The 11,972-nt window shown below is 41.3% G+C and overlaps 1 protein-coding gene across 3 annotated transcripts; it reads right to left on the reverse strand.

Annotated features, from left to right (window-relative positions):
- Window positions 1-2,329: 2,329 nt before the first annotated feature.
- Window positions 2,330-11,476, reverse strand: abtb1 (ankyrin repeat and BTB (POZ) domain containing 1). 3 transcript variants are annotated; one of them, XM_046365075.1, is made up of 12 exons: window positions 11,279-11,476; window positions 9,992-10,054; window positions 9,836-9,891; window positions 7,880-8,024; window positions 7,517-7,676; window positions 7,087-7,132; window positions 6,567-6,683; window positions 6,356-6,468; window positions 6,019-6,117; window positions 5,711-5,878; window positions 5,408-5,608; window positions 2,330-5,329 (listed from the first exon to the last, which is right to left on the reverse strand). In XM_046365075.1, exons 1-12 carry the CDS (start codon window positions 11,338-11,340, stop codon window positions 5,123-5,125), a joined length of 1,437 nt encoding a protein of 478 aa, XP_046221031.1. In that variant the 5' UTR covers window positions 11,341-11,476; the 3' UTR covers window positions 2,330-5,122. The 3 variants fall into 3 exon arrangements, with proteins under 3 accessions (XP_046221031.1, XP_046221032.1, XP_046221033.1); XM_046365076.1 differs by lacking the exon at window positions 11,279-11,476 and adding an exon at window positions 10,699-10,959; XM_046365077.1 differs by lacking the exon at window positions 11,279-11,476 and adding an exon at window positions 10,607-10,625.
- Window positions 11,477-11,972: the final 496 nt, after the last annotated feature.

An 11,972-nucleotide genomic window follows, 5' to 3' on the forward strand; every position in this document is an offset into this window, starting at 1 on the left:
CAGGCAAGGGCAATCTGTTTGTGAACACACACACACACACACACACACACACACACACACACACACACACACACACACACACACACACACACACACACACACACACACACACACACACACACACACACACACACACACACACACACACACAAAACACAATGGGGGAAGGGGGTACATTGGCCTTGGTATGCCACCACACACACAACCATCCCTCTTTCCCCTGACCTTCTCCGCACCTTTGTGGGCTTCTGATAAACTGGGATTAAAATGAGGGTTGGAGACAGAGAACCCTATGAGAGTCCCTGGCTGTGCACCCAGAGAGAAAACATTGCCAGGAGTATAGAGCCTTGGTAACAAGATAAATGGTTTGCATTATTGTATGAGGATGCTAGATCAGTATGTTTACCCTAAATGACTGTTTTCCTCCCCCCAAAAATATGTCTTGGCAATTGACAAACAACTCTTCTATCCTAAAGGCTCCATCTCTGATGAGCAACTGAGACAATCTGAATGAAGAAAGGGCACCACCTTGAGGGTGTTGGAAAGTATTGACAGACCAGGACTTCATATTCCACTTCATTCTCTATCTTCAAGAACAGGGATAATCAACTAATAGATTAAGCAGGGGGCCAACTTTTTCTTGAGCAGATGGTCAGGCAGCCGACATTATTACAAATAATTTGTAGACTGCAAATTGACTGCAAAAAAGCACAAACAGGTATAATATTTCACTAAAACAATCATTTAAAAACCTTTCTTATATTTGTTTATAATCACATCTCTCTATTATACATGTGAATACTTTAAAGAGATTTCCCAAATTAAAAATGTTGCTAATTTATTACAAAAACTGAAATATCACATTTACATAAGCATTCAGACCCTTTACTCAGTACTTTGTTGAAGCACCTTTGGTAGGGATTACAGCCCCGAGTCTTCTTGGGTATGAACCTACAAGCTTCGCACACCTGCTTCCCCCAATCATCTCTGCAGGTCCTCTCAAGCTCTGTCAGGTTGGATGGGAGCGTCGCTGCACATCTATTTTCAGGTCTCTCCTGAAATGTTAAATCGGGTTCAAGTTCGGGTCACTCAAGGACATTCAGAGACTTGTCCCGAAGCCACTCCTACGTTGTCTTGTTGGAAGGTGAACCTTCACCCCAGCCTGAGTTCCTGAGCAGGTTTTCATCAAGGATCTCTTTGTACTTTTCCCCGTTCATCTTTCTCTCCATCCTGACTAGTCTCCCATTCCCTGCCACTGAAAAACATCCTCACAGCATGATGCTGTCACCATGCTTCACCGTAGAGATGGTGAAACCTGGCCCCCTGCCAGGTTTCCTCCAGATGTGATGCTTGGCATTCTTCAATGTTGGTTTCATCAGACCAGAGAATCTTGTTCCTTATGGTCTGAAAGTCCTTTATGTGCCCTTTTGCAAACTCCATATGCCTTTCCCAGGGGCGTGGCTTCCGTTTGGCCACTCTACCATAAAGGCCTGATTGGTGGAGTGCTGCTGAGATGCTTGTCCTTCTGGAAGGTTCTCTCATCTCCACAGAGGAACTCTGGAGCTCTGTCAGAGTGACCATCGGGTTCTTGGTCAACCTGCCTGACCAAGGCGCTTCTCCCCCGATTGAGCAGTTTGGCTGGGTGGCCAGCTCTAGGAAGGATCTTTCTTGGTGGTTGCAAACTTCTTCCAACTAAGAATCAGAGGCAACTGTGTTCTTGGGAACCTTCAATGCTGCAGATATTTTTTGGTACCCTTCCCCAGATATGTGCCTCAACACAATGCTGTCGTGGAGTTATACAGACAAATCCTTTGACCTTATGGCTTGGTTTTTACTCTGACATGCACTGTCAACTGTGGGACCTTTATATGGACAAGTGTGTGCCTTTCCAAATCATGTCCAATTACTTACATTTACCACAGGTGGACTCCAATCAGGTTGTAGAAACATCAAGGATGATTCATGGAAACAGGATACACATGAGCTCAATTTTAAGTCTCATAGCGAAGAGTTTGAATACTTAAGTAAATTAAGGTACGTTTTACATGTTTTATACATTTGCAAAAATGTCTAAACCCCTTTTTTTGCTTTGTCCTCATGAGGTATTGTGTGTAGATTGAGGAAAATGTTTAATTTAATCAATTTTAGAATAAGGCTGTAACATAACAAAATGTGGAAAAAGTCAAGGGGTCTGAATACTTTCCGAATGTACTGTATGTCTAACATTTTTTTTAAATCACCTGCGGGCCAGATCTTTAGACTTTAAGAAAAATGTGTTTAATAATATGTACAAGTAACTTTCAAATTAGAACAAAAACACCAATGGAAATGCATTTTTTCTTCACTTTTTATTGTATTGACAGCTTTGTCCATAATATATTATTTCACTTAAAATAAAAAGTATGTGGAGTCAATACTGCTAACAATGTGACAATTGTAAAACATTTCTGTTTCAAATAAAAGCTAAATACAGGAGTAAAAAAATAAAATAAAATTGGAAGCACTGTCATGGACCATCCTACTACCACACACAATCACGTCAACATCCAGAGAAAACAAGTTATATCCAATTGTTAACCGGGTGGTTCGAGCTGTGAATGCTGATTGGCTGAAAGCCGTGGTATATCAGACCGTAAACCACTGATATGACAAAACATTTATTTTCACTGTTTTAATTACATTTGTAACCAGTTTATAATAGCAACAAGTCACCCCAGGGATTTGTGGTATATGGCCAATATACCACAGCTAAAGGCTGTATCCAGGCACTCCTTGTTGCATCATGCTTAAGAACAGCCCTAAACCGTAGTATATTGGTCACATATCACACCCCCTCGGGCTTTATTGGTTAATTATACCATGGCATTGTTGAATACTTGTTTTGGATTAACTTGAAGGGCATTCTAGAACATGCATCATTTCCCTATAACGCATGGTATATTTGCACGGTATAATTCAATGGCTATAGTTCATTCTTACATGTGCTATGTTTGAGCTGCTTTTGAAAGCAAAATTCGAATTGAAAACATCATTGGCATTGTAGACTTCGACTTTCATAATAGCAAACTACGACTGATGGTTTGGTTAGTTAAACTAGCACGTTTGTTTGGTTACCAAGGCAACTACCGTCACTAGCTAGTAAACTGCATCGCTATCCAAGTGGATGTTGAACACGTTTCTAGCGGTAAATGTGCTAAATTATAGCCATGATATAAAATGGATAATCAACTCGGGGCTCTATACGTTCTTTGGAAAATAATGCAACTCAGCTGCACACCTTCCACTTTGTTCATTATTTTCCAGAGAAGGCACAGCCCCTCGTTGATTATCCCTTACATATTTATCAAAGCGGACTGGCTAAATGATTGATCCTACTTTGTGAATATAATGGGAAATCATTACTAACTATAGCGTGCGTTATCCTCTTCAAGAACAGTGCGCATAAGAAACTTAAATCACACAAGCTTCACAAACAAATAACATGTATTTGTCTGTTCAGCATGTACAGGTGTTGTTATTTACAGCACAATCCTATGCTTATCCAGTAGTATATGTGATAAAGTTGACAATGAAAAATACATTTGTATTTTGAAAGTGATATATGCATAGCAGTGGAATGTCATAGTTAAAGATAAGAGATATTGGGACTTAGATTGAGTTCAAAATAAATAAAATGTGGTTAGTTGTCTGTTTGCTTGTCCATGTATATGCAAGTATGCTTTAAGGAAATGAGGATCATTGTGACTGCTGTATGTGAAAATACTCACTTCCTTCTTACTGTGGTTTCCCCACACTGCATGCAAATTGAGGGTAAATGCATTTGCTGCATGAATGTGACTGACAGGATTCAATATCTAGTTATCAAATCAAGTAGATTACAAGTTGTGTCATGAGTTCTCTAAATTATTGCCAACTAAAAATAAAAAAACAATACAATTTTGTAAATGATCTCTTATTGGGTCTTTACTTGACTCAGTCATAATTTTTTCAAAACTAAATCAGAAAAACAAATTCTTTACTTTACGCATAATTAACAGTAAAAGTTTCAATACATTGTCATATGAGGCTGAATTTCTTTTCATTATTTTTTGGATTTAAACAATATTTAACATAGCCATGTAACTAGCTATGGTTTCCTCTCTCCTAATACCTAAATAAAAAGCTACAGTCTATAAAGATAAATCATGCATACACAACAAGAGTAATCAGCATGCATTTAGGCCTACAATATTCTAGCGCAAGGTGAAAAATAATCAAAATGTCTTGCCTCTTAAGAAAAGCAAGCCGCTAAAACATAGTTTAATAAATGCATCCCAGTCAGGAAAATTTGAAAGTAAAAATAAGAGTGATGTCCATGTTAGGGGAAACATTTGCTGTCATTCAGAATTCTATAATTATTCTAATTCATCACACGAGTAAAATATTTGCTCTTTCTCTGAGTCTCTTTGTTTAAAAACAGAGATTTTCATAATTGGGTATTTTTCACACAAATGCGAAGGTTCTTTAATAGCTACATTTCTAAGCCAACATACTGTAATATCTTCTGTGATATTGGGTCTACAATGTTTGTGGTCAGATGACTTGTCATTCCCCAACTGTTTTGTTCCAAGAAAAAGACATTACTTCAAAATAAAACCACAAACGAAAGTATATATTACAATCAGAGTCCACACTCCATTCCTCACTCTTCATCCTCATCACATGGGCTTCTGTATCTGTGTGTTTCATTCCAATGCAACATCATCCTCAACTTCTTCAGCAACCCTATCCTTGTCTAGATACTCAATAGCAACTTGACGCCTCCAGTCCCTACATACTTCGGTCTTTGTGACATTCCAGGTCAATACTAGAATGTACCCAATACACAAATTGTTGCATTATCAGCTTTCACATTATTCACAAAAAGGTGCTTTTCCCACCACCTGGTCTGGCCCAGAAGCATGTAAACTATTTGAAGCCATTGCTGGTGAAATAAACACTCTTTTTGTGTGTATAATGTGAAAGCTATTTAATGTCTCCCCCAATACCCTTCAACAGTCCAATACAAGTCCTTCTTGCCACTGGTTGTGGCTAGCAGCTAGCTTAGCCAGTACTATCCCTAACACACCACCACACCTTCTCATTAGCATTCCAGACCGATGGTGGAGAGCAGCTGATCCAGGGCGTCCAGCTTCACGTTGGCCTCCTCAATGGCACTGAAGGTCTGAACGTTGCTGGTGATGTGGAAGCGGATGTCGTCCACCAGAGGGATGGAGTCAGTCTCGTGTCGGTCCTCCACCGCCCCAGCATCCTCCTTGATCATGTCAGCAAACTCAGGCTTCTCTACCAGCTGTTGAGGAGAGTGGAAGAGGTCAGATGAGACACAGCAACGACCATCCTTGCACAGCCTAGAATGACAGACACTCACCCGCTCTATGATCTTAGCCATGTACTCCGTGCACTGGTCCTCCAGACGAGACAGTCTGAAGAGCTTGGCTGTCTTCCACATGTGCAACACGTTATCCTCACACAGCATCTTGGCCAGCGTCTTACCACACAGACGCTTCAGCCCGGGGAGCAGGTACATATCAGCCACACACAGCACATCAAACACATTCTCTGGGGACAGCTGGACCCAGGCAGAGAGAGTAGTACAATACATTAGGAGAGAAAGACAAGACTGGTGAGTTCATAGAAATATCATCACTGCAGGAATTCTGTCTGAACTGACCTCCGTGTCGTCGCTGTAGACGTAATAGAGGAGACGGATAAAGATCTCGTGGGAGATGTTGTGGATGGTGAGGACTGGGGTGCTGGGCTGGGACTGCATCATCTCTCCCTCACTGAAGTGGTCCTGCAGCAGCGCCTTAAAATAGTCACTGCGTCCACAGAAAAATGCCTGTCCAGAGGGGATAAAGACAACTTTTTAGCCCATAATAATTAACTGAGGAGATGCATAAATAATGACTAATTCCAAAATCATAGTCTGACGATTAACTCATACATCTTTGTATTTTGTTAGAGGTATGTGGAGCACACCTTATGACACAGGAAGTCATAACCTTCAACCCTGAAGCAAATGTCAGGATAGCTAGGGAAGTTGTCAGTTCTGTCAAATGGAAGCTCGCCAAATCCCACCTACAGAAAAACAAAACAAAACGACAAAGACAATGAACTTATTATGAACAAAAAGGTTTATTTACATCAAGGGACAATCATAAGTGGCAGCCTTTAATATGATTAGCTGGTCCCACATATGTTTGGTATGTGCTTTAGTCAACGTCTCGGACTATTCTTGCCATGCTAACAATGATAGTTAGAAGAGTTGGCTAAATCCCAAACGACGTGGGACCAGGCTAGTTTGTAATGTTCTTACTTTTAGCTCAGCAGGGAGGGCACAGTCTGCCAGTTGAGCCATCTCCTCCTGATGCTGACAGCTGTGAGGCTCCAGGGTCAGAACCTTTACACAGGTCCCTGGTTTATTGGAGACTATGCATGGAGTCAGACACAGAGAGACAGGTGAGACACCATGTAACAATGTAAACGTGTAGGCCTAATTTCAGGAGATTTAATAAGCAGGAGCGTACCAAACTCATACACCTGTTTACACTTGCTCTCCAACTCATCAATAAGGTCGCCCATTTTGCACTGTTTGGCCAGCCGCTTGCAGTCCTCCACGTGGCTCACATCAATGTCCATACGACCTGGAAGCGAAAGCCGGTTAGCTCATAGCTTTGTAACACTAAATGTACGCTACACAACTTTGAAAGACAGTGTATACTGGCTCTTTACGATGCAGTAATGTTAGACTTTATGGATGCCATATGACTCCTAACCTCTTGAAAGAAAGACTGAAAATACCCTAATCTTCTGACTGGATCGAAACATACATATCAGTTATCAATCAATCAGGCATCCTTTACAATCACTGGGATGACTATGACATACTTAGACATCTTTGAATGCAAAATGCCATTTTACATACTGCACGTTTGCCTAATCTTAATTAAAATGTCAACATGTCAACTTCCATTATGTTAATTCGTGATCTTAGCCTAATTCTGCATTCATACATCTAGTTATACACCTCAACCAAGAGAAACCCACCAGTGTAAAAATACTGCAGGATGGCACCAAAGGCTGCTGGGTTGATCTGAAACAGGGTGAAACATGTTTTCTTCTTTATTCATATGGATCTTTTACGGTGTTTACACTGTTACTTTAGATTCCCTTTTGGCCCAGTGAATGTTTTGGTAGCATTTATGCATACAGCCCTGATTGAGTTTGTTTCCACAGAAATTCTTACTGAAACAATCGTTTTAGTACATACTTCATATAATCCCTGTATTAAATGGTTTGCAATTGTGCTTGTTGTAATGACTCCTAACACAATAACAAGGTAAATAGCATATTATAAATTAAAGTAAACACATTTTCTATCAATAACTTCAAATATAGCTGCTACACCCCCCCCCCGTCCAATCCAACGTATTGCTGTCATGCCTATCTGAAAAAGGTGGTGTAACACAACACCTACCAAAGGGTGTTTGAGGGGGATCAAGTTCTTTCCTTTCCATTTGGTTTCAAACATGGCTGTGAAGTACTCTGAGCGAGCGCTCAGCACACAGCGGTGAGCCTGAAATGTCTCACCGTGAACCAGGAACTTGACGTCACTATACTGGCCCTGCTCCAGTAACCTAGATACAGACAGCACAGACAGAAGGGGAGGACAGGGAGAAAGCAGGGCCAAATGAGTGTTGATGTTAGAGTTTCACTGCTTCTGTATAATATAAGCAGACAAACAGAAGTACAGGCAACACCAAATGAGGAAAACACAAAGCTAACGGCTATAAAACATTATGATGCAGTTAAGATGCATTGTAGCGTTACAGTGCCTTACGTGAGAAGGAAGTGGTCATAATAGTCCCTCTGCATGGCTTGGGCTGTGATGCACTTGTACTCTTTTAGGAGACGTCGGATGGAGTCACTCAGAGACCCATACATGCATCGCTCTCCATCAAATGTGTTGGCTTCACACTTTGCTCCTGAAAGCCCAAATGGAACAGTGTACAGGTCACCTCCAAGACACAATTAATTGCATATAGGTTAACGGTGCATTTGGAAAGCATTCAGACCCCTTGACTTTTTCAAAATGTTCTTACTTTACAGCCTTATTTTAAATTAGTTTAAATAATTATTTTTCCTCACTACACACAATACCCCATAATGACAAAGCGAAAAACAGATTTTATTGTTGTTGTTGCAAATGTATAAAAAAAAATAAAAAAAATGAAATAGCTTATTTACATAATTATTCTAACTATTTGCTATGAGATCGAGCTCAGGGGCACCTGTTTCCCTAATCATCCTTGAGATGTTCCTAGAACTTGATTGGAGTCCACCTGTGGTAAATTCAATTGATTGTACATGATTTGGAAAGGCACACACCTGTCTATATAAAAGGTCCCACAGTAGACAGTGAATGTCAGAGCAAAAACCAAGCCATGAGGTTGAAGGAATTGTCTGTAGAGCGCCTAAACAGGATTGTGTCAAGGCACCAGATGTGGGGAAGGGTACCAAAACATTTCTGCAGCATTGAAGGTCCCCAAGAACACAGTGGCCTCCATCATTCTGAAATGGAAGAAGTTTGGAAGCACCAAGACCGTTCTTAGAGCTGGCCGCCCGGCCAAACTGAGCAATCAGGGGAGCAGGTAGCCTAGTGGTTAGAGCGTTGGACTAGTAACTGAAAGGTTGCAAGATCAAATCCCAGAGCTGATAAGGTTAAAATGTCATTCTGCCCCTGAACAAGGCAGTTAACCCACTGTTCCTAGGCCGTCAATGAAAAGAAAAATGTGTTCTTAACTGACTTGCCTAGTTAAATAAAGATCCAATTTAAAAAGGGCCTTGGTCAGGGAGGTGACCAACAACACGATGTGGAGATGAGAGAACCTTCCTGAAGACAACCATCGCCGCAGCACTCCATCAATCATGCCTTTATGGTAGAGTGACCAGACGGAAGCCACTCCTCAGTAAGGCACATGACAGCCCACTTGGACTTTGCCAAAAGGCACCTAAAGGACTCTCAGACAATGAGAAACAAGATTCTCTGGTCTGATGAAACCAAGATTGAACTCTTTGGCCTTAATGCCAAGCATCACATCTGGAGAAAACCTGGCACCATCTTTAATGCATGGTGGTGGCAGCATCATGCTGTGGGGATGTTTTCAGCGGCAGGGACTGGGAGACTAGTCCGGATCGAGGGTAAGATGAACGGAGAAAAGTACAGAGATCCTTGATGAAAACCTGCTCCAGAGTGCTCAGGACCTCAGACTGGGGCAAAGGTTCATCTTCCAACAGAACATCGACCTTAAGCACACAGCCAAGACAATGCTGGAGTGGCTTCGGGACAAGTCTCAATGTCCTTGAGTGGCCCAGCCAGAGCCCGGACTTGAACCCAATCAAACATCTCAGGAGAGACCTTAATGGCTGTGCAGCGACACTCCCCATCCAACCTGACAGAGGTTGAGATCATCTGCAGAGAAGAATGGTAGAAACTCCCCAAATACAGGTGTGCCAAGGTTGTAGTGACATACCCAAGAAGACTTGAGGCTGTAATCACTATCAAAGGTGCTTCAAAGTACTGAGTAAAGGGCCTGAATATTTATGCAAATGTTATATTCAGTTTAATCCATTTAAAAAAATGTCTAAACCTGTTTGCTTCATCAATATGGGGTATTGTGTGTAGATTGAAGGGGGAAAACAATTTAATCCATTTTAGAATAAGCCCCCCCCCCTCAACCCTGTTTTTAAACCATGTACATGTGCTTTGACCCTTGGGGCAAATTCCAGCTTTTACCATTAGCCAACAGGTACTGGACGAGCTCCTCATGGCCACAGAGGCAAGAATAGTACCTGTGGAAGAATACATTGTTAAGTTACATTACATTCTTAACAATGATCTTGTCAAATATAGTGTGCAGGTTATATTCTGCAATATTAACTCCGTACTTACAACGGGGTGCTGTCCCATTTGTCTCTTACATTGAGGTCCACGTCTCTCTGTTCAACAAGATACCTTGACAGGAAAATGGAAGGTCAATAGGCCAATACAGGCAGTTAATAAGACGGGTTATGGCAGAAACGGGTCTTCATCTTAATGCTGGTCTCCACATGTTCGCATTCCATACAAACAGTACAATCCTAACTGTATTCCAAATTCTAGACTGACAAACTACCTTGTTTGATTTAACATACGTTAACACCATATAGCCCACTTTTGAGGAATATTGTTTTTTATTGCACTCTTCACTAATAGATAGAAGAGCATGGAAAGCAACCTACTTCAAATTTGCATATCGGTCAAGATGAAAAGTTTCCAGGTTGGAAGTTGCCAGATATGTGCGCAGAATAAACAAGAGTTGTATTCATAGTTTCTAGCTAAACCTGCTTTCATGCACATAAATTGAACCTAGTAATACCAAAACACACAAACACAATATCGCCACTGGCATGACTTCAAAGGACCAGACTTCAACAGACCAACGCAAATAGCATAGCGTATGCTAACATAGGCACTAACGTTAGCTCACTGACAAATTTACTAAATATTTGTAACACTACTACTGACCACAAGGTTGTCTTTGTTTATAGCTAAACAAGCTAGATATCCTCATCCCGTTGCTGCGAACTACGCATTTCTATTCCACAGACTCCATTTACCTAACTCTGGAAATGTCGCCCTTTCTGCAACTTGTAAACAAATCGTACGCGTCCATCTCCGCAGCGTTTTCGGTTCTCTGTAATGCATTGAAACGGCCTGCCTGTTAGACAGGTGTGGATCCAGTTATAATTTCCTGTAAAGTGTAAACAATTTATCTTGCTAGCAAGTTCTTTCTCGCAGGACAACTATTTACAGACTTATATTTCGATCACCCGTGTTGTTTTGCGGTTTATATAGTCACATGACCAGAGAAGGTGGAGTGAGATGACATTTATTTCCTTATTTTCTTGATGCCCTCTTCTCTGATAGGTTGACTAAACCACGGGTCTAGGATCAGATTAGTATCACACCCATAATCCTTACCAAGGGGCCAGAGTTCGTTTTGAAGCACAGTTTCGACTGCTCCTACAGTTTAATTTCGGTACTGACACGGCCCATAAAGCCTATTTCCATACACGGCCTCATAGAGAAGGCAGATTAGAAAATTCCTAATAAGACACTTTAGCCATCACTTTGGTCCACAAAACATCCATTGAATTATTCAAATAATTGTTGCAGAGGCCGTCCCCCATTACTCACAGCATGTTTTTGGATGATGACCAGAAGGCATTGTTGCTGATGGTGCTGCTCCCTGTTGCCATGTTAATATGAAAAGTCGGAATAGAAAACTCTGAAATGTTCGACTTGCTAACTGATTGAACATGGCAGGTGTATAACTACAACCAGTTAGCAAGTCGTAAATGTAAAAATGTCCTAGTTCCGATTTGCATTTTGGTCAGTATAAACCGGATGCAACCCGGATATAGATGGTCCATGATTCGGAATGCGAACATGAGTAGATTACGTTGAAAACAACGAGCGGACATCTTGGACTCAGTTTTTATTATACCTTAGCGATCCTTACCCATAGGATGTTGTGGCACCTTAATTGAGCAGGACTGGCTTGTGGTAATGGCTGGAGCGGAATGGTATAATGCAATTCCATTTGCCCCGTTCCGGCCATTATTATGAGCCGTCCTCCCCTCAGCAGCCTCCACTGTCCTTACTCTAACGATTGGGGCGATGAAAAAGTATCTGGATGTGTTCAAACAGTAAGCCTAATGAAGCCGACTGTAGATACAATGTGGCGAGTGAAGTCGGGGAGGTGTATCAGTGTACGAAAGTTGTACATGGTAATTGTTTTTCAACAATAAGGCTCAGATCAACATAGCTGCAATTGCCTATAAACGTTTTTCTGTATAAATGTCTCAAACTTTTCTATATCCCCATGTCA

This window comes from Oncorhynchus gorbuscha, linkage group LG10 (genome assembly GCF_021184085.1).
Source record: "Oncorhynchus gorbuscha isolate QuinsamMale2020 ecotype Even-year linkage group LG10, OgorEven_v1.0, whole genome shotgun sequence".
NCBI classification, from domain to species: domain Eukaryota; kingdom Metazoa; phylum Chordata; class Actinopteri; order Salmoniformes; family Salmonidae; genus Oncorhynchus; species Oncorhynchus gorbuscha.